A 23,121-nucleotide genomic window follows, 5' to 3' on the forward strand; every position below is an offset into this window, starting at 1 on the left:
GAAGAAAAAAATAAATCCCCAGTAGTGTTTCAGCACTGGAACTGATGCCCAAAGAAGCTGAGGAATCTCCATCCTTGGAGGTGTTAAAAACTTACCTTGATAAGCTTCCCGAAGAACTTTTCTCCCTCACTGGTTGTTCAGCTAAGAAACCAGGATTCTTGAAAATACTAGTGATGATTGTATTAATTTCTCTTATTGAATCCTGAACATAACTAGACTTTGGAAATCCAGATACCACAGTGATGGTGTCAAAGTAAACAATCATCATAGCATTGGTGAATAATGTATGCAAATAACCTGGAAACTTCCATCTTCTGTCTCTTGGAGCTTGGTACTAAAGCAAAGGCAATATGTAACTGATCTTTTCTGACTGCTTGGGATCTTCACAGTTTTATAGGGTTGAATCATTAAAAGGCATTTGAATCCTCAGGAACTCTCATGCTTTTCAGATGCTTTATGATTTTCAGGACTTCAAAGGAGTTGAAGATTATTCCACTAGCCAAGGAAGTGTATGCCCCAAAATGGTTTAGAATCCTTTATGGAAGAGTTAGCACAAGAAGGATTGACAGCTGGTACATGGGTGGCAAGTTCTACGTAGCTGGAAGAGAGAGAGAATGAGAAGGGGTATTTAAGGAAGTTTGTTCAAGGATCCTGTGCAGGGAAGGTGTATTACTTTGTAGTTGGATTTGGAGGAGAATGGGGGATTCTGTAGGAAGGAGAGGTCATCTGCCTGAAAGTGGTTTTGGAAGAAGTAACAAGCTGAGAAGGCCATGGAGAGTTGCTTGTGTGGACAAGACAAGAGCATGGTTTAAGAGTTGGAATGGATTGAGGTTTCTGTTTAAGTAGTTTGGTGTAGGGAAGAAATAGTAGGAGAAGTGAAGAATGAAAGATGAGTGTCTTTGGGTGTAGTCAAATTCTGCACACATCAAGTGCTGGGGGGAAGGGCAGGGCAGTGGTTAGCAATTTAGGGGCTTGGTACTCTTTAATTCAGAGAGGCTAGTGCTTCCCTCCTACTCTCCCTTAAAAGCTTCCATAATGTTATCCTCTATCCTTCATTGTGGAGTAAGCATTTTTCATTGAGGTGTGGAAGAGGCAGAATGAAAAAAAAAAAAAGACAGATTTACCTTTTTAAACTGCTAAATCAAAACCAGCTTTTTGGTTTAACCACAATTTAATTCAGGGGAAAATAATTTTCCCATTTAATCCAGACAAAGGCTGTATGGCGCCTCATGGAGAGCGGTGCAACTTTCCTGGGATACAGGGTCTGCCAGGGTAAGCTGAACAGATGTTGTAAGAGAGTTGTGCAGGTAGGGAGTGAAGGAGAACAATTAGTTTCCTTGGAGTCAGAAATGATTTTGTGTCTGGTTCTTGGTGGCGGGTTTTTTTCAGTTCTATCTATTTTGTGGTAACACACTGATTTCCTCTTTACCTGTTACCTAGTAAAGCCAAGCAGCCAGAGCATATTTGGGTTCTGTTTCCTGCTCTGCCACTCAGAAGTTATGTGACATTGAGGAGGCCTGAATTGTGGGCTGTTTTCAAACCTTCTGTAAATGAATGCAATCTCATTGACTGAAATGAAAGTTTTCTTTGGTTTATTTGACCTCTGTTTCTGTATTTGTTTGCCTTCAAAATGAACGTTTAAAAGTCCACATCTCTCAAGAGTTGGGTGGTGTAAAAAAAAGGATTTTAGATGTTACCATGTTATAGATTGACTGGCAGTACAAATGCTGAGCATTTGTATCTCCATGTAGAAGAGTCATTCGGGCTTGATTCTGGTGTACCAGTCTCAGACAGTAGTCTTCAGCCCTGTTCCTGGAGAACACTACTATGTGCTTGCATAGTTCTTTCTGTAAAGAAGGGGCTTCTGATCATTCTGCCTCGAATATTCTCCTTTTCACAGTTTCATCCAGTGATGTTTTTCTCCTGTGCTTCATAAAATAATATGTAGTACCTGAATTATATCCATCCTCCCATTTAAGCTTCATTTTTCCTCAGTTATACTTCACTGATTTTATTTTTCTCTTTCCTCATGAATCATGAATCAAAGTTATTGCTTCTTCTGGAGGTCCCTTAAGTAACATAAGTTTCCTTAACGTTTCAGTGATGCCCAGGGTGCCTTTGGTTCATCTATGTCTGGTGCCCTGGATTCTCATTAAGGGCAGTGTAAGAGGGAACTATTCCATTCTGTCTGGTAATTTCTCCCCCTCTTTAGTAAGGCAAATCAAATTGTATTCCATTGCCTTTTCTCATACTCCCCAGGCTGCTTTTTTCTGTGCTGTGCCGAACTTGCTCAAATCCCCCATTGCTAGATTTTCAGATAATTGCAGTGAGGCTGCCCCTTTTAATTACAACTCTTCTCTATCCTATTTCAGCCAAGTTACTGAGCCATTTCTATATATTGCCTGAGACATTTTTCTTTCTCTTTAGCCACGCTTCACTGTATCACTGAAGACTTTGAAGTGTTTTCAAGGCTCAGTGCAAAGAGCACCTAAAGAAACAAAACATACTGGCTTTTTGCATGTAACCTACACATTGCCATGATGTTTCTCTGGTGGGCTGAGAATTGGGCAGATGGAGCCAGAAATAACTTGCTTAGCAAAATTATTGTGCTGGATTGATCTAATGCAGTGCTGGATTAGGCCACATGCTGCTTCCTGACTGTGAGATAAGCCTTTATGTCAGGTTCTTAATGGTGATGGTGAAGTTTTGTTTGGTTTTGTTTGGATGTGCTCACATTCAAGATAATAAATTTGGACTTGAGTGCTTTTTCTGGCTGTAATGCAGGCTCCCTATTTGACCTTAAATATCACAACCTTTGCTTCCCCACCTATGACATATTAATGGGAAAAATGCTGTCCAGCTTCGATAGCGTTTTACAGTCATATGCTCAAATGCCTGCAACTGAAATGCAGTTATAAGTCCGTCAGCCATGCAGATTGTATTGTCAGAAACAGCAATAACTGTCCTGTCATGGCTACTGCCCTGCAGAGTTCTGAAAAGGCGAAGTGTAAATTGTAAGAGACAGAATTTGGAAAGCATACAGGGGAAATGGAATGGACACCTTCCAAGAGCCATTGCCAAAGATGCAAAGGGTCAGGACTTAAGTAAGACTGCAGCCTATATTGTGGGACAGATTAACGTTGATCTGGGAACCCCACTCTCACTGATGCCATCAAAATCTCAAAAATCTGTGTGTACACAGGGTAGAAAACAACTGGGACTGAAGTCTTGGGGGTGGAAGGTGTGGGTATATGGTAAATACTAGGTCTGTGCTACTCTTTTTCTCCTATATCTCTGAAGTAGTAAATGATGGAGGTGGTGTATAAAAACTGTCAGTCCTGTGTTATTGTGACCTGATTTTTGTTTCCACCTTCTGTTTTTTCTTAACCAGTGTTTGTCCATGAAGGTGTCTGTGCTTTGATTTTGGAAGATACTAAAACACTCTGAGAAATCTGTGACCATTTCAAGGGAGTGGTGTGTGGTTTTTGGAGATGGTGGTATCTACAGAGAATCTTCATGGATTCTAATGCTGGCATCAGTGGAAGAGGAGCAGCAGGAATGGCTTGGCTCTGGATGGTCTGCTGCTTTCATCTAGTCACCTCGCTAGAAGGTAAGAAGAGATTTTATATAATGCAACAACTTAACAAAGTTTTCTCTAGACAGAAAAAAAAAAAAAGAGAGTATGTTCTCCGGTATGCATATACTAGTCCAGATGGGCATTGAGCATGTCTTTTCTATTTGAAGGTTGATCACTATCTCATGAGATGTAAAAAGATAATGTTTCTAGTGGGATGGGCAAAGCTTCTTATGAAGGGCCATTAATGAACATTTCTACTAGCTACCTCAGAAGTGACAGTCTCAAAGAATATTTTTTTTGCCTGGGGAACAAGATCCTTGTTTATGCTTTGCACGTATTTGATTCTTGTGTTCCTGTTCTTGCACACTGTTTGTTTTGTGAAACAGTGGGCTGAAATCAGGAATTTTTGTCTCTGCCGCCTGAACAACTTGCCTCGTATAATAGATATGGAGCGAATGCTTTGCATTAACAAGAAGAGGCAGTTGTGTTCAGTCAGCAGAGGAGGAGGGAGAGAGCAGTGAAGGCAGGATAGAGAAATGATGGTCAGGGGAAAAGAGGGGCCCAGAAAATGGGAGAAGAAAGAACAGATTTTAGGAGGGAGGGTGATGAGAGCAGGAGCTAAAATGAGAGCTATGGGAGGGAGTCAGAGAAGGGCAGAGGTATTGTAAACAAGCCTCTTGTTTGTTCCAAGAAATATCCTTGCAGCTACATGTGCTCAATGAACCGCACTGCTTTGTGATGAATGTTCATCTCTTGCATAGGTGAAAGCCTCTGATAAAGGAGTGGAGGGAGAGAGGAGGAAAAGGGGAGGAAAAGGAAGGAAAAGGGAGGAAAGGAAGGAAAGACATAGAGTAAGGGAAAGGTCAATAAAGTGACATCTAAGAAAAAGAGGGTGGAGATTGGGAAGAAAAAAATATTGGTTTTTTTTCTTATTAATAGTGAAGAGGAAAGCTTGTTAAAGCATCCCTTCTCTTAATAGGAGGGGGAATGCAGTGGGAGAGAGTTTAGAGAGCAAATAATTGATGTAAGATTATAATACAAATTCTTAAATCTCTGAAACTTTTAATTGCTGATTTTAAAATGATTTTACAAAGAACAATGTTATTCCTTAGTGTAACTGGTAGAGGAACTGAGACAGAAAAAGGGAGAGAAAATGGCCATTCTCTGCAAATATGAAGTAACTTAGTGATGCCTGGAGGAACTTACATTTTTGGAATTCAGTGATCGCTCCTGTAAGTTTGTAGGGATAAAAGAATTTAGAAAACACTGTGTGATACAGCTTCATAGATCTCATGGTTGAATTGCCTGGTTTAAAATAGAACAGTAAAATTCTTACTATGGAGATGAAGCAGTAAAGTTGCCCCTGAGCTGAATTTCAACCCTCAATTCAGAGTCAGGGGAGTCAGCAGCTTGCTTTGTGACTGTACTACATGGTCCTAGGATTGCACTCCGAAGCTAATTTACATCTCAGAGGTAAGTATTTTTGTTGTGGTGGAAAGACAAAGAGGAATTATGCATTAGGGAAGGAAAGTCTGATGATAACTATACAGAAAACTTTGTTTTATTTACTACAGAGTTATCCGTAAGGAAGAAAAAAGGCCCATGGCTATTTTGTTGACTCGTATGTAGTAGAAACTTGAACTTCATGTTTCAGATTTAAGTTGAAAAATATAGGGAGTATTCAGTTTGGTCTTTAGCTTTTATAAGGCTTCTTAGAAGTTTTAGATGGTGTCTAAAATACGTCTTGCCTCTTACTGAAGAGGATTGACTGAGTGGGAAAATCAATCAAGGTAATTTTTCTTTCAAGTGTTTCTCAGGCATATGAGTTAAGATTTAAACAGTCTGAATGTAAATCACTTTTTGTCTCAAACTAAGCTTTGTTTGAAATTTTCTAACAGGGGAAAAACAATACTGATAAAACCTTAATGTAAATCGTTCAGAAAAGAAGGAGAAACTGTAGAAAGAGAAAGTAGCCAAAGTATGCAAACCATCTTTCTATGCATTATGAAGAGAGCAAATACTTTTTATGCAGAATGCTTTTCAGAAATGAGGAATGCAGTACCCTTTTACAGGACCTAATGGGACTTTAAACCCCTTCATGACTCAGAATTAAAGTTCTTGTAAGCACTTGAAAATGTTTTTGTTGTTATTGTTGTTGTTGTTTTTAACACATAAGAAAGAATCATTAGGCTGAACTTATTTGATACAAATCTAGTATTTGCATGCACTGATTTCAGTAGCAATGAGCATGTCTGTCTAAAATTTTCCAGAAAAAAAAAAGACTGCATGGGAAGAATGAGGGAAAACTGTTTTGGAAACAGAAGACATTTGTAAATTTATTTTTGCTTTATAGAAGGAAACAAGATTGTGCAAAAGTTTTCATTAAGATTTCATTTCCCAGTGTTTATGGCTCTGCAAGACTTCTTGAGATTTAAGTTTGAGGAGCATTATTTTTGAGCTATATGCTGGGTGAAAAAATAGATTTTTTCCTTTTTTTCAAAAATACGTAAAGAAATGCACAAAAATTTTATTTCTGTGAGTATCTATATATGTATGTAATTACTGTCTACAGTTCATAATTTAACATTTTTGTAGGTGAACCTTTCTGATTGTAAAAGTTAGTGAAGCATAGAATTTAAGAATGCCTGATGAGCTACAGTCAAAATAGCTGAGAGCAAGTGATAACTTGCTAATGAAATAGCTCTTACTAGGGCATAGACTTAGATTTTTTGTGGCACATTGGTTTTGCTTTGACTGAGTTATAAATGTTTACAGCTGTAAACACAAGCAGAGTTCATTTTGCAGAACTCATTAAATATGTTCCAAAGGAATGATGTGTTCTGCATGTGAGTGACTGCATTTATTTTATAGCAAGCTCTCCAGCCTCCAGAATGGCTGGACAGCCTTTCTGAATATCTTCCAGAAGATCAAGATAAAGAGGATAATTCTTCTGCTTTGGTAGAAACTTTTTGCACTAAAAGTGTCTCCTTGGCAAAAGCGAATATGCAAGCAAAAAGGTTTTGAGGTCAGGCATTCTTATTTCATTTTTTCCCCCCTATCTTTTCTATTAACTCGTTGTCATCTTGGGTTATTGGAAATAATATATTGATTGCTCAAATTGGCTTGACTTTGAAGTGGAGGAAAACAATACTTTCCTCAAAGGTAATCTTTAGAGTAAAAAATACCATTGCCTTTTGTTTTATTATATACAAAGAAAGATTTAAATGGATGTTATTTTACTTAAGGAGGGGAAAAAAAGTAAAATTAACTTTTTACTTCAGTTGCTTGTGATTCACATGAATTATTAAAATCCTAGCAAAAATTTTCTGTTATGTTCTTCCCAGTTCTTTCCTGACACTTCCCTGCATGACAAAATCTTTGCCATATGCTTGAAAAGCCCTGGGCAGAGGTATCTTCTGTTGTAGACATTCAGAAGTTGAATGGGACTGACACAGATGTGCAGCTTGTTTGTAAAGGGAGGAGTGTCTGGATTATCCCATTGGTCAGTCTCAGCAGCTCCACTTGAATTTTTTCTCCCATAATAGATTACTCTGTAGTCCCTGTGGTAGGACATCCCCATTCCCAGGTACGTACCATAGCCCTGTGTTGAAACTGTTCACAAGCTGCAGGCTAGCTCTTGCTGCTTGGAGGCCAGTAAGACAGTAGAGGCTATTCATGGTGCAACTAACGCTGTTTATATTCAAAGTTAATTAAAACTTCAAAAAAAAGGAACAGCATTCTTATAAGGTATCTGGGACTTTCAGTATATGCTTCACTTAAACCTTGGAAGACCCAAGCTCACTTTTTAATGTTTATGGAAAAAAAAAATAAGCAAGAAAACAGATAAATTTTAACAATCGCGCTGTACTGTCATCAAAAGTAGCCCATTTGATGTCAGTGGCAGTTGGATAACTTCTAGACTCAACAGTGGGTGTTTGCAGAATGAATCTCTTAAGCTGTGAAAGAATACATATTATATTGGAATACTAGGAAAGTTGTAGATAATAATTTAATTTGATTGCTTATTCAAAGTTGAAACTAAGCATTTAATGTCTTTTTTTTAAATTTCCTTTTGTCTGCATTTCCTGACATCAGCAGAGGAATTAGTGCAACATTCTAATCCTGGCAGTTTCCCTAGAGCTTTAACAAAAGAATAGGAGAGCTAAAGAGAAAAATAGAGTTATTCATAAAGCTTAAAAGCTGTGCTACCTTGCAAATAGCTGTGCATTTCCATATCTTGGATCATTTGGCTATAATTTCTCTCTTTCACAGATGGTACATAACTCCTGATTGGGGTGTGAAAATTCCTCCATGAGGATGACAACTTCAACGTTCTGATAGTGTCAGCGTTTTGCTCTGACATAGCAAATAGTTAAAAAACATTATACTTCATGGAACTCGCTAAATACATATCCCATTAGCTCCAAATAGCTTTTTTTATTAATTGCATATGAGTACAGAAGTAATACAGGAACATTCATTGCAGAGTGACTTCACAATACAGATTTATCCAAGAAATTCTCTTATGTTAGAAGGCATATTTTATAATTCTGTAGGGTTTTTTTTTTTCATATTAAGTCATAGCTGAACTGCAAAGAAGACATTTTTTGTTAAAAATGAACAGCAATCTTTGTATTGAGTAGTAATGAACAAGTGGGATTTTTTGGCTATTTTTGTTTGGATTTTCACTTTCACATCAACTCATTCTTGAAAAATAAAGTAATTGTTACAGTTGCATATGCCACTAGCCATTGATATATTATTTACTTCACCACAGTAGGTGTTTAGTTTTGGAAGAAGTTTTAGTGTATTTAAGGCTTCCCAAAGGTTTCAGTGTATTCTATCTCCAAGCCATAGCCCCCCGTATATAAATGTATTTGTTCAGTTGCATGATAAAAGGCTCCTCTCCCCACACTCAAATGAGCAAAGAAGAACAATGAAGGGCAGGGGAACCCGAATAACCTAATAGAGAAATGTGCACCCAGCCTCTTCTGGGTCACACTCACAGGAGCGTGATCAGCCCATTGAGCAGGAATGGAACCCATTAATATATGTCAATGGAAGTGCTCTCTGGAACATCTTGCAGATTGAGGGGGGTTACTGCCAACAGGGGCACAGGACTTACTATGGGATGTAGGGAAGATCATTTGGGGCTTCTGCAAAACTTACTGTGAGTTGTTTAGGGGGGGAAGCAGAGGTGGGGAAAGCAAGGGATCGAGGTGGTTTGGGGAAGGATCAAATGTGAGAAAGTAGAGAGATAAGGGACCAGTTGTGTAAACAGGCTGCTGGTCAGTACACCTGTCAGGTCTTGATCTGCACCTGATCACCACAGCCTATCCTATCTTCCTATTAAATTCAATTTTTCACTAGTTACCTGGGTAAGGGGGCTTTATTTTGTGTGTGTATGTGTGCATATGGATGTTTAAATGCCAGCAACTGGAGTTGAACCACAGGTCATAGGGTCCCATGTGTCACTGCTGCCAGCAACTGGAGAGCCTGGAATGGATGAAAATCAAGTGCCGGGTACTCAAGTTTGACCATAGGTCATAGGATCTGCACATCTGTGATGCTAGCAACTGGACTGAGTGCGCTTATATGAGTGAGTTTATGATCTGTAGCAAATACCAAGCCAGACTAGCTGGTTAGTAGAGTAAGTGGGTTGGGAAGCCAGGGAGAGACCAGAGTCAGGGGGATGAATGAGACAGCTGTTTGTATGTCTTTGTCTCTATGAGCAAGACAGCTGTAGGAGTTATCTTCTGAGGGGATCAGGAGGTCCAGACCAACTACTAGGGAAACCATAAGTTCTGGGGGTTCTTTGAGGGTCCTATCTGTATATTGTGTATCTCTGTGCAACTGTAGACAGGATGATCCAAGGACCAGCTCCTGGGTAGGCTAATTGTCTAAGGCTGAGTACTAGAGGGATTCATAGTGCATGTAGCTGAGCATGTGCCTCTATGTGTAAGTGGGGTTCAGTGGAGTGGGGCAGCACTACAACTGGCTGAGGGCCTTAGTGACTCACATGACCAAGTGCCAGCAACCTAGGAGAACAAGAATCCAGGGCCAGCTACTGACCTAAAACCAGTTAGTAGAGGATCCATAAGGTGCCCCTGTGTGTGTGTGAAGGGATGTATCAGTGAGTGAGGGTGTCTGAATACTAGGAACTGGAGTGGGGCTACAAGCTTCAGGTTCTTATATGCACAGGTGCCAGCAAATGGGGAGTCCGCAGACCCAGAGGTCAGCCACTGGAGACCGAATTGTTTAAGAATAGTTATTGCAGGCACATTCGTATTGTATATAAATGCATATATATTTCCCACTAACAGACCTTCATCCTGACCATCCAGAAAGGGGAGCAGAATGAGGCCGTTAGTGGTGCTATTTCTGTTTGCATGACTGGTGAGTGTTTCTGTCTGTGTTGATCTTCGTGGCTGGCCATTTGTACATGTGCAGTGCCTACATGTATTTGTGTGTGTGCCTATTGGGAATACCCACTCAGCCTTGCTATTGGTTGGACCCGGGGATATGGAGCTGCAGCAGCCTTGCTTATGTGAGGTTACTGAATTGGGCAACCCCTAACAATATTTTTGCACAAGGCCAGAGAATTCTTTCTCTTTCCAGCCCTTGTAGTCTTCCTACATGTTCGTGTTCAGTGCATGATCATACAAGGCAGAATAAACCGAGTAATATTTCAGTTCTTTTCAAAAAGTCTGTTAAGCCAGAGAGCTTTGCAGCTTGGGGCGTTCAGCTGCATAGCAAAACAAACTCTCTGAATGTTACCTTTTACCCTAGTGCCCTTTGCCTTAGCTACCAATGTATGTGTACAATTGGATGTATTCAGAATTCAGCTGGACAAAGCCTTGAGCAACCTACTGTAATTTAGCATGGTCTTCAGAGGGGTGTTGATCAAGATGACCTCTATACCTCCCTTCCAGCTTGTTTCATTTTGTGATTCTATTGTCTGGTCATTCTTAGCACCAGCTTCTCATCCCACAGGTAAAAGGATTCTTTTGCTGTCTTCTCAGGATCAGCTTTCTTCTCAGTGGCTGTAGTTTGCCTAGACTTGGGTTGTATAATTCCCTCTTGCACCATTCCACTGTTAAGACACTGAGGACAAGTGTTCTTCAATCCAGAAAGCTGTTAGGCCATCTCTGCCTTCAGGATGTTTGTCCAACGGTCAATCATCTTTGATTGAATTGTCATCCTCTTGCATCAGGGGAGCATTTTGCTTGTAACATAAGCGCTAAACTGTTGTCCTTGAAAGTATAGGCTAACCAAAATCTGAAAATCAGTAACATATCTATTCTGAACAGCCTGATCTGTAATAGCAACTTCCCAATTCCCATCTGCCCAATTGGTCCTGATGTTGACATTATAGTATGGTGCAGCCCAAGAGATTGGTTTGTGGCATAGGTATAGGGTGGTACTAGCATAAGACTTCGGGGGGTTTTTTCACCCTTTCTGGCCTGCAAGAACAGAGGACATTGAAACAAGGGTGTAGTTAATTCTGAATTTTGTTTTAAGAAGAGTGTAATGAATTAATTTGACTCTGCAATAAAAAATGATGGGTTTTTTTAGTTTAGGGAAGAGAAGTACAGGAGAATCTCTCATCAGCTATTTTTCTCTTCTTTGTACTATAATTGCAGTCTTAAGAAACTGGAATCTCATTCTTCAAAAATGTAAGATTAAAGCAGAAGTCGAAGCAGAATTGTTATAATTTTGTGTGTTTAAAAGCCTTCAGATTGCTCAGATACCTTAAGTATTCCTCATTTTTAATCCATAGTGGAATATCGTTCTGCTGGTACTCTGTGGTCATCTCAGTAAGTATTGTCTCTAGTAGGATCACAGACTGTCCTGGGCCTGGGTTCTGATCTGATATTGCAATACCCTTGATTTTGAGCAAGATAGAAAGGGGGTAAGCCATTTTTCTTTCAGGTAGGTAAATTCAGCTGAACAGACCATTGCTATCTGCCCTGAAGAGCAGCAGAATACTGGTCTGGCTCAGCACACTGACGATGTGGAAGTCTACATCAGTACTAATAAAGTAGCAGAGTGAAGGCTTATACTGGTACACTGGTATGTAGTCATTCATACTGTTAAATTACAAGCACAGTCATGGGTTTGACCCATGCCAACTAACCTTCTCCTAACCAGTGCGTAGGTCATAGGTTAGGCTTGACCAAGGACCATTCCTGAGAGATTGTTTGGATGCAACCATGCACTTCTCTGGGACTGGAGTTTTTAGCCATGTGAATATAAGCCATACTGTGCCTTTTGTCCTCAGAATCAGAGAGAAATCTAACAGCTTGTTGGATTTATGAGTGTACATACAGCTAGTGTGATTGAGGATCTGACTCAAGCCAGTAGGAGAAAGAGAAAAAGAAAAGTAGTGAGGGACTTTTGATGGTAGGTCATCAAATGAGATTTATGCACACAACATTCTTGTTTACTTTCCTTATATTTCTGCTGCTTCCTGACTTAAGATATTCACTGTGAGAGGGGCAATTCTGTCTGCTTCGGGCTGCCTGTATCTGTTCTCCTGTGAAATATTCATGTGCTTGATAAAGATTACCTTGCTCTCTGGTGAATATGCTTCCTGCTAGTGGTGGCAGAGCCCAGGCTGCTAAGTAAGTCTTCTGTATTTTCTCTCTTTTTTCCTTTCTCACTTTTTATCTGGCTTTCCATGCCCCGACTAACTTTTCTCTATTTTATTTTCTCCTAGAGTTTCCATGGGGTAGTTGCATTATACTTTGGTAAATGGGAGACTCAGACCTGATTAGAAAAAAAGTTCTTTCTTTGTTGAAAAATGATCTTGCGTATTATTCCAGCATATCAAAGCCATGTTTGAGAATCCAGTGGCAAAGTACTGACATGACTGCATGCAACCCCTGTGCCAGACTGTGCAACTGAGACAGTAATGTGCATTGGGGAATGCCAAGTCCCTCTGCTGCCAGGACAGCCTAGGGGAAGACTAAACCTCAAGGAGGCATAGGCCTTTCACAGATGTTTTGCGACTCAGAGGAGCCATCTGAGCTGGGCTATCCTTGAGTACTGAGCTGCTCAGCACTTCCTGAAGTTTGTTAGGCAATTTTAGTGGGGTGGTGCTTTAGCTCTAACCAGTAGCTCTTTCCAGTTCTGGCAAGCCAGCCCAGGTATTTTGCACTGCTTTTGAAGCAAGAAACTGCACTGGCTGCTCAGGAAGGTCTAAGAAATATATGATCTCCTGTAGGAATATAGGGAACATCGGTCCGGGGACATCTATGAAGCCTGAGGTCTGGATAAACTTGCTCACTTGATCATGTCTGCCTTAGGATGAGTCTAGTCTTTCCTTTCTGCTGGTTAACGTGGAGTGAATCCCCAGGAGTGCTGATAGGGATAGTGAAGTCAGCAATCCATAATTTGGAAATAGAAACTATTGAGGATCTCGCCTGTGTAAAACATGGGACTATCATATCATTAAACTTTTGCAAGGGGAATAATTAAGCCTGTTTGTAAATGAGCTGGATATTCCTGTTGAGTTTTCATTTTTTCTGTTTGTTTATGTTGTTTCTTTTTTTTAAACAAAGCAGCAAGATAGAAAAATGAAAATTAAAATAAGCAAACAAAAGACGTTGACTTCCCAGAATTTAAGAAAAAGAAAAATTTCTACAGTATGTATCAACACATGTAAATACCTATCTGATGGAGTCTTTTTCTTCCCCTATGTCCTCACTATAAATGTACACAGAAAAACGCACATGCTTGCATACCAGTAACTTCCAGGGTAGTCTCAGACCTTGACATTCACTTCTGGAGAATACTATGTGTGTAGCTTGCACTGTCACAATCTCTTCTGTATTTCTTTGTACCTGAACAGAGAATAACAACAGTCAAGTCTAGTACCTGTCTCCAGTGGTAGATTCAATAACAATGGAAATGCAGACTAGTTGTGGGAATTGTGAAGGTCGGCATGTACCCTGCCTGCTCCTGAGCAGTATAATGCAAGACACTATTTAATACTGATTTTCTGATAAAACTGGGACTTGTACATGGACTTGCAGCCTAATGCCTAGCTCCAGAACAAAGTGAATCCATCACAGGATCAACTGAGTCATCATCTTAAACTCCCGCAGAAATTTAGTTCCAGAGCTAAAAACAAAAGTGTCTTGGCCTTGTGCCCACATTTACACCTGCAAATAAAATGGGCAGCCATGGTCCTGAGGAGACTAGCATGCATTCATATAACTCATGTCTCTGTCCCACCCTTTCCTTTCCAAAAAGAGAGTGGCCTCATCTGTAGTGCTTATTATGATAGCTCCGCTCCATGCTGTCAGTGTGCTTACACTTTGCCTTGGGAACTTTTTTGTCTGGCCAGAATATTCCCAAGCAACTTGCTAACCATGAGTTAGCATGATTATGTGCCCAGGTCCTCTGTGCCTGTCTTGGTCCTGCTTAATTTACTAGTATGGACATAGCCTGTCAAACTTAATCTCAGAACATGAGTGTATATTCTGAATGTGTGAAAGCCCTCTACAAGATGTGTTTGGGTGTTGTTTTTTTTCAGAGACAATCTTGTGAGGGACAGATGAGATTTTAGTCTGACTTGGAAAAGCACAAAACACGTTCTTTTTTAATTTATGTTTTTTAAATACAAACAGAAATACTTCTGGATACAACTGGAGAGACCTCAGAGATTGGCTGGACGACCCACCCTTCTGATGGGGTAAGCATTTCCCATGTCCTCTTCTTAACTGCACCTCTGCTGGGAAGGCATATATGCATCTGATGAAGAAAGGGAAACTGGAACCAGTGAGATTTGTTTTATGGATGTTGTATGTGTGAACAATTTGAACATGGTATGGTGTACAAATCCAGATTGGTAAGAGAGGGATTACTGTCTATATCTGGGATCTATATCTGGGATCTCTAGTATCTCTGGGATACTATTGCCACATCCTTACCCTGTTCCTTCCACCCTCTTTCAGAAATACTCATGAGGTCTCCTGCCATTCTTTCACACAGACTAAATAGAATAGAATAGAATAGAATAGAATAGAATAGAATAGAATAGAATATTTCAGTTGAAAGGGACCTACAATGATCATCTGGTCCAACTGCCTGACCAATTCAGGGCTGACCAAAAGTTAAAGCATGTTATTAAGGGCATTGTCCAAATGCCTCTTCCAACACTGACAGGCTTGGGGCATCGACTGCCTCTAGGAAGCCTGTTCCAGTGTTTGAAGACCCTCTCAGTAAAAAAATGCTTCCTAATTTCAATTCTGAACCTCCCCTGATGCAGCTTTGAAACATTCCCAAATGTCTTATCTCCCACAGGGAGAAGAGATCACCACCGCCCTCTCCACTTCCCCTCCCTGGGAAGCTGTACAGAGCAATGAGGTTGCCCCTCAGACTCCTTTTCTCCAAACTAGACAAATCCAGTGTCCTTGGCCACTCCTCATAGAATATTCCTTCAGCCCTTTCACCAGCTTTGCTACCCTCCTCTGGAGGTATTCAAGGACCTTACCATCCTTCTTAAATTGTGGGGTCCAGAACTGCACACAGTACTCAAGATGAGGCTGCACCAACGCTGTAGACAGTGGGATGATCACCTCTTTTGACCGGCTGGTGATGCTGTGTTTGATGCACCCCAGGATGCCGTTTGCCCTCTTGACTGCCAGGGCACGCTGCTGGCTCCTGTTGAGCCTGCTGTCAGCCAGCACCCCCAGATCCCTTTCTGCAGGGCTGCTCTACAGCCACGTCCCTTCCAATTTATACTTTTGTCTGGCTTTTCTCCATCCCAGGTGCAGAATCTAACATTCATTCTTGTTAAGTTTCAGCCACTGATGATTGCCCAGTGCTCCAATCTATCTAGAACCTTCTGCAAGGCCTCTTGTCCCTCAAGAGAGTCAACAGTACCTCCCAGTTTGGTATCATCAGCAAACTTGCTAATGGTGCATTCAACTCCTGCATCCAGATAAAAATACTGAACAGAACTGGCCCTAGAACTGAACCCTGAGGAATGCCACTGGTGACTGGTCGCCAGCCAGACGTAGCCCCATTCACTACAACCCTTTGAGCCCTGCCCTTCAGCCAGTTCTTCATACAGTGCATCGTGTACCTGCTCATTCCACAGTAGGATAGCTTGTCCAGAAGGATGCTATGAGGGACAGTATTAGCAGCCTTACTGAAATCCAGAAAATATACATCTATTGCCTTCCCTTCACCCACTAGGCAAGTGACTTTATCATCAAAGAATATCAAGTTAGCTAGACAGGACTTTCCCTTTGTGAACCCACGTTGGCTGTGCCTGATGATTGCATTGTCCTTTAAATGCTTCTCAATAGCACCCAGTATGATTTTCTCCATAATTTTTAGAGGTATTGTGGTTAGACAACAGATATGTAGTTTCCTGGATATTCCTTCACACCCTTCTTGTAAATTGGCTAGCTTCCAGTGAACAGAAAGACACCCCAGACTCCTGAGACCTTTGGTAGATGACTGAGGGGGGTCCTGCTGTAACATCCACTGGCCCCCTCAGTACTCTGGAATGAATCCCATCAGGCCTCATGGACTTGTGAACATTCAGCGGATGCAGCTGGTTTCTTAAAATATTAGTGCCCATAAATGGAATGTCACTGTTCTGCATTTGTGGTCCTCTGACTCAGGGGACTGGACAGTCCGAAGTGTATCAATATTATTAAAAACTGAGGCCAAAAAAGTATTGAATGCCTCTGATTTTTCTTCATTATTAGTCAAGTGACCATCTTGAAGATGTATCTGGCCAGTGTTTTATTTAGACCTCCTCTTGCTATTAATGTATTTTAAAAGCCTTTCTTGCTGTCTGACACAACACTGACCAGTTTCAACTCAAATTGAGATTTGGCCTTTCATGTCTTCTCCCTGCATATACAAACCACAGCTCTGTAATCTTCCTGCGATTCCTGACCTCACTTCCAGAGATCATACAATTTCTTTTTCCTTTTGAGCTCCACAAGAAGTTCCCCGTTCAGCCAAGATGGTCTTCTGCCCCACTTGGTTGACTTTCAGCATGCTGGAATTGCCTGCTCCTGTGCTTGTAAAGGTGATTCTTAAAAACTGAAGAGCACTTATGGACTCCTAATCCCTCAAAAGCTGATTCCCAGGACACACTACTAAGTAGCTCCCCGAATATCTTAAAGTTTGCTCTCTTGAAGTTCAGAATAGAAACTCTGCTGTCCTTTTTTCTTATGTCACTGAAAACTTTAAACTCAACCATTTTGTGATCACTGTGGCCAAGACAGCTGCCTACCATCATATCTCCTATAAGTCCTTCTCCATTCACAAATAGCAAGTCTAGGAGGGCAGCTTTCCTAGTTGGCTCACTGAGTACTTGTGACAAGAAGTTTCCTTGCCCAAACTTCAGCAACTTCTCAGACTTGCTTGTCACAGTGGCATGATATTCCCAGTTGATGTCTGGGAAGGTGAAATCTCTGATAAGGACAAGGTCTTACCTATTCTGTAAATCTAGTTGAGAGGGTAGGGAGAAGTTTCTCTTACACCTTCATGCAGTAACCTGCTTCCACCCCTCCTTGTCCCTCCTTTGTGCTTCTTCCTGGCACAGAACAGATCCTGGACCTGACCCCATAATGGCCATGCTGAGTTGCCTTGTGTGCATCAGAGGTGGCAGAGCACAGCTCCAACTGCAATAAAGTTGGGTAGAAGAGACTTCTGCTTTAATGTTTTCTCCAAAGAACAGTGTCTTGTTTGTCTGTCTCATTTGTGTTATGCATCTTGTCTCTGGAGATAAGAGATGGGGAAATAGGATGGAAGAAAGCGTGACTCTGATTTTAAGATTCTCAGTGCCATGTGAGAGGTTTGCATGAATTATGTTTTTTGTCACAACATTTCTTACTTGCAAGCTTCAGCAGCTCTTCTTTACAGGGTCATACTTCGTCCTGTCTGGAGTGCTGTGCTGCACATGCCTTCAGCAGGTTCAAATTTTGTCATAGATGTGGCAAGGGGAAGAAGAAGGCCTGTCCTACATTTTTATTGCAGTTGAACACTGAATTCCTATTTTTTTTTACTATTTCTTCTTCCTTTTCTCTCCCTTATATCCATTATAGTGGGATGAGGTTAGTGTCCTGGATGACAAGAAGCGCCTGATCCGAACCTTTGAAGTCTGTAACGTGGCTGAACCAGGTCAGAATAACTGGTTGCGAACTCACTTCATAGAGCGACGCGGAGCCCACCGAGTCCATGTCCGCCTCCGTTTCTCAGTGAGAGACTGTGCCAGCATGCGCACTGTAGCCTCTTCTTGCAAGGAGACTTTCACGCTCTACTACCACCAGTCAGAGGCTGACATAGCCTCTCAGGAACTGCCAGAGTGGCGTGAGGGTCCCTGGACCAAAGTGGATACTATTGCAGCTGATGAAAGCTTTTCCCAGGTGGACAGCACTGGGAAGGTGGTGAAGATGAATGTTAAAGTACGTAGCTTTGGGCCACTCACCAAGCATGGCTTCTATCTGGCCTTCCAGGACTCAGGAGCCTGCATGTCTCTGGTGGCAGTCCAAGTCTTTTTCTACAAGTGCCCAGCTGTGGTGAAAGGATTTGCCTCCTTCCCTGAAACTTTTGCTGGAGGGGAGAGGACCTCACTGGTGGAGTCACCAGGGACATGTGTACCAAATGCTGAAGAGACAAGCATGACCGGGTCTTCAGGTGTTCGGTTGCACTGCAATGGAGAAGGGGAGTGGATGGTGGCCATTGGACGATGTACCTGCAAGGCTGGCTACCAGGCGGTTGATGATGAACGAGCCTGCCAAGGTGAGAGTCCCTTTTTCCCCACCCCTTAGGCAGCCATTTCTTTGTTGATTCTCTGTATTGGTAATATTTGGCATTTACCAAAAGTTCACAAAGCTAGGAGGTGAACTAATTTCTCACAGACAACGTTTACTAGCAACCTCTTCTGACACTTTTAGCACCTCAGACTGGATTTGGAGCAACCACTTCTTGGTGCTAAGAACATAGTTGGAAACTCCACTCTGGCCTTAGTTCAAGCTGCGACCAGACACAGCCTGTTAGGCTACATATACAGAATTAGCAGGAGTTGTAACTGGCCAGATCTAACATAGTTCCACTTTACAAAGAGGCAACAGTGTTAGAGGAGTGATGCCACATGGAGCGGAGCTGAGCCCAGAGCTAATACACTCTAGTGTATTAGCTACAATCCTATTACTCAATAGTACTCAATACTATTACTCAATCCTAACTAGTTTGGACCCTTTTGCTAGTGTTCTTGGAAGTAGTGATTAAAAAAAAAAAAGAAAGGGGAAATGGCAGCAGCCTGGTCATGAGACAGCGAACATGCAGCAGGGATCTGTGAGCCTGGCTAAATAAGAATAAACAGTTGTAATGGTATTATCATTACCTCTAGTGTGCTCTCTGCCCCGGGCCCCATGGTATTTTCTGTGATATGTTTGCAGGAGGCAGTAGAATAAATTACTTACCACCCAATAATGGTATTGGGCCAAAATCTGACCAAGTCTGAACACCCAGTCGAATGTCATGACTGTGTTCCTATCTCAAGCTTAAGACAGTTCATTAGACCAAGCTGCTTATGTTGGTTATATAATTTTGTGTGTAGTGTTATTCTGGTGCTTCCTTGGTTTTAATATGTGTCTACTCAAGATCTCTCAGCAATGTAAAGTGTTGTTGCACCACACATAGTACTCTAAAAAATTAAATGTAATGTGGAACCCAGTTTTGGCTGCAGACACAATTTTAAAGTCGGATTGTAATTTATGCAAATAGGAGTCCAACTGGGACGTTGAGGGTGCAAATGTTGTGGTTAACATTAAGTGCAAATGCAGTGGATAGTTAATGGTTGTCAATACGTTACCTTAAATTCCTGTTTCATGGAGTGATTGGGGTCATGCAAAATAACTTTTTAAAAGTACAGTTCATTGTGTAGAAGACTTACAAATAAATTAAAATTGATAAGTGCTTTTTATTTTTTTAAGCTTTGAGAATGATTAAAATGTGTGCACCTTTTTATCCTGCTTACCCTGAAGGAAATGTAACTACATTGATATAGAGTTGCTCCTGAGACAGAAAGCTCTGGCGGACATAGAGGAGCTCTATACGGCATTAGCTCTGTTGTCTACATCAGTAGCATGGCTAGTTCACAATCCAGGTAAACAGCCAGTCAATAATTTAGTATCAGATAGTGTGTTAAGCACCCAAAAAAATACGGAAATTAGGCTTGGCAAATAAAATAGGGATTTTTAAAAAATCTGTCTTCCGTTTTTTGAAGTGTTCAATGAAAGCTGACAACACCTTTGCAGCCCCAATATCACAGAAGCTGGAGATAGATGAAAATGGTAAATATTTTAAGGAATAACTGAAATAATGACAGTCTATCAAACTACAAAACACTGTTCCCATCGTTTGCTTCCTGAGATTCCATGAGCAGCATAGAACAGACAAAGACAACCAAATAGTGAACCTTAATGTTAAGAAGGTATTTTTCCTCCTCATGTTTCTCGTAAACTCCTCTGGCTTGATCACCATTCATGATTTCTTCTCCTGCTAACAATATGTTTCTGTCCTGTCAGAGTGGCAACATGTTCAGCTGCTGTAGTTTGTCCCTTGCTTGGTGTTTCTTTATGTAGAGTCCTTTCCAGGACTTCTCTGTATGTTCTCCCTTCCTAAGAACATAAGTACACTGTGATAGAGATGCTAGAGTCTTCTAGATGAAATACAGAACGAAAGCAATAGGCCAAGGGCCATTTTCTAATGATGATCCTGTAGAGTTCCTATTATTAAGACCGAAGAATGAACCAAGGACAGGAAGGAGAAGCAATTTTCCTTCTTATACTTCAGTAGAAGAGTGTGTGGGCATTGCCTTCCCCCTCACCATATGGAAGCCTGTGGAGTCCTTCCTGGACCAGCTGTTACCTCTTTATTTTTAACAAAGAATCTGACAAGAACCATTCTGAGCAGACAGATAGCAAGCCATTTTTTTTTCCTGCCCCCTATCATAAGTTAAGATATTTTCTTTCATTAGTTTCATAAGACTACCTGCTGTTTCTTACTATATGGCCATCTTCTCCAGTTAAATAGAAGAATGAAACAACATCCTTTAGTAAGCCCTTTACGTGATGTGGGATGTGGTGTGTGTGGGATTCACTTGTGACTTTATCCAAGTAAAGTATCTCATGCTGAACATTCAGAAAGGAGTTTGGGACCATAGCTCCTTTTTCTTTCTGTAGATGCATACACACAGGGTACCCTGCCTTGCAAGGTTTCCTGCAACTCAAAGTGTTTTTCTGTGTAGAAGGCCAGAAATGAAAAGTTCTGGGTAATCACGCCATCCTATGCTACTGATTCCCGAAATTCTGGACTGATCGGCTGTTCTACTAGGTCTTTTCTCAGATGAACAGATCCATTATCGAAAACGGTTGTTCCCGGATTCCATCCCGACAAACCATTTTACAATACAATGTGTTTCTTGGGATTCAGTGCTCACTGCTTATCATCGCCTTTCTTGCTAAAAGTCACATGGGATTTAAGTTACCAGATGCTTTTGAAGATAATACTTAGAATTCATGACTGAGAAATTTTTAAAAATATTTCAAAAATGACAATGTGGAGAAAAAAGAAAAGAGAAATGACTACTTGATAAAGTGCTAAGCAGACTTCCAAATGAAGAAGTAAAGTGAACTCTTAGCTTGAAAAATCAATGAAATAGAACTATTAATTTAATAATACAGAATTTATCTGTTTTTCCTTTCAAGTCCAAATGCAAACGAATTCCAAGTCATTTCTGCCAATCAAGTTCCATGACTGTTTTTCTGCTCAGTCCCATAGCAGTATCCAATATGATTTTTGTCCCACAATGCTGAAAACATGGCATTACTATATCTTTATACCCCTACATCTGCAATTACCCTCCAGCTACCCACCAGCTGTTTCTATAACTCAGAGGACTGACTCTTCTCCCTTTGTCCAGTTTTGATGTCTGAGGAAGATCATGGGACTATAAGAGAAAAACATCGATGGAACCATACTTAGAAAAGGATAGAGTGGAGGGAACTATTTCAATCATGAATTTGGGGGCAGGTCTTTCCATCCTTGTTGAAGTCCCCTTGTTGGACTTGGACTGCTGATCTCCTTGTTGGGTATCATAGTGTATTTGGTTTACAAGGCAAAGTTCTGGTAGTGGAGAGTCTGACGGGGTGGCCTCTGTGGCAAGAGGGCAGGGGCTATCCCATGCCAGACATAGCTTTTTCCGGACAGCTCAGCAACAAAACCACCACAGGACAGAGCTGAGCCCATTAGCTGTGTGTGGCACCTCTGTACAAACATATTTAAGAAGGGGCAAAAACCACCAGCCGTGGAAAGGGAACAAACGGAGTGAGAAATAGCAGAGGGAACACAAAGGTCAGAGAAGGAAGAGGGGAGGTACTCCTGACACTGGAGCAGATATTCACACTGCAGCCTGTGGAGGATCCCAGCCAGAGCAGGTGGCTATTTTCTGAAGGGACTGTGGCTCATGGAGAGCCCACACTGGGGTAGGGAAGAAGTGAGAGGGAAGGAATGACAGAGGGAAATTGCTCACCCAGTAGCCTACTTTGTGATGCTTTGGTGGAGTAGAAGTGTTTGGAGTGAAAAGAGTTGAGTTGAGCTTGGGAGAGGGGGGCGAAAAGGTGTTGTTTTGATGTTTGGTTTTATTTTCTTATTATCCAAATCTGTTTTAATCAGTAATAAGTTAAATTAATTTTCCCCAAGCCAAGTCTGTTTTGCCTGTAATAGTGATTGGTAAGCAATCTCCCTGTCTTTATCTCTACCCACGTGCTTTCTCATCCTATTTTCTCCGTATCTCTTGCTGAGGAGGGGGAGTGAGAGAGTGGCTGGATGGGCATTTGGCTGTTTACCAAGGTTAACCCACCACACAGCTACTTCTCCTCTCTTCTTTCTCTGAATGTTTCTGAGAGTATTAAGGCAGCAAAAGCTCTGCCTGTCGTCTTTAGTAGCTGTAATTGGCTCTTCTGTAGGATGCAAGGGTGTACAAAGAAGTCAGATGGAGAAGAGGATTCCATAAAATTGCCCGTGTCCGGTGACCATATGTAGTCCTTCTGATAGCAGAAGGTATCACATCTGTATTACTGATAACTACAGGAGCTAGTAACTGTGCACACAGTTGCGGGCTCATTTTGGAAGAATATTGCATTATTATTTTTGCATTATTAAAAGATGCCCTTCCTCACCAGCTTGGATAAACTTTATTTACTGTGTGAGGCTAAGAAAATGTTAAGATTTATGTTAACTCATAAGCTTCAGTAGTCTGCTAAAAATATGAATTTACTATTAGCAAAAAAAAAAAAGCACAATAAGCTTTTCTCAAATTTTAAGCACTTAAGGATGCTTCTTTTAAAACCATAGAAAAATTTACATTGCAGGGACCTGTGGAAGTTATCTGCTCCAACCCCATGCTCAAAGCAGGACCAAATTGGGTTAGGTCACTCAAGGTCTATTCTAGTCTAGTTTTCATTATTCCTAAAGATGAAGATTCCAGTATGTCCATGGGCAAC

General features: G+C 41.1%; 1 protein-coding gene across 1 annotated transcript in view; it reads left to right on the forward strand.

The window, feature by feature from the left end:
* Positions 1-1,229: 1,229 nt before the first annotated feature.
* The window catches only part of LOC141462758 (ephrin type-B receptor 5), a 56,773-nt gene continuing 34,881 nt past the window's right edge, over positions 1,230-23,121 (forward strand). The window contains exons 1-4 of the mRNA XM_074144749.1: positions 1,230-1,272; positions 3,392-3,610; positions 14,212-14,276; positions 17,656-18,352. Coding sequence (XP_074000850.1) covers positions 3,517-3,610; positions 14,212-14,276; positions 17,656-18,352 — 856 coding nt within the window. The 5' untranslated portion in view covers positions 1,230-1,272; positions 3,392-3,516. The remainder of the gene's footprint in view (positions 1,273-3,391; positions 3,611-14,211; positions 14,277-17,655; positions 18,353-23,121) is intronic.

This window comes from Numenius arquata, chromosome 1, assembly GCF_964106895.1.
Source record: "Numenius arquata chromosome 1, bNumArq3.hap1.1, whole genome shotgun sequence".
NCBI classification, from domain to species: Eukaryota; Metazoa; Chordata; class Aves; order Charadriiformes; family Scolopacidae; genus Numenius; species Numenius arquata.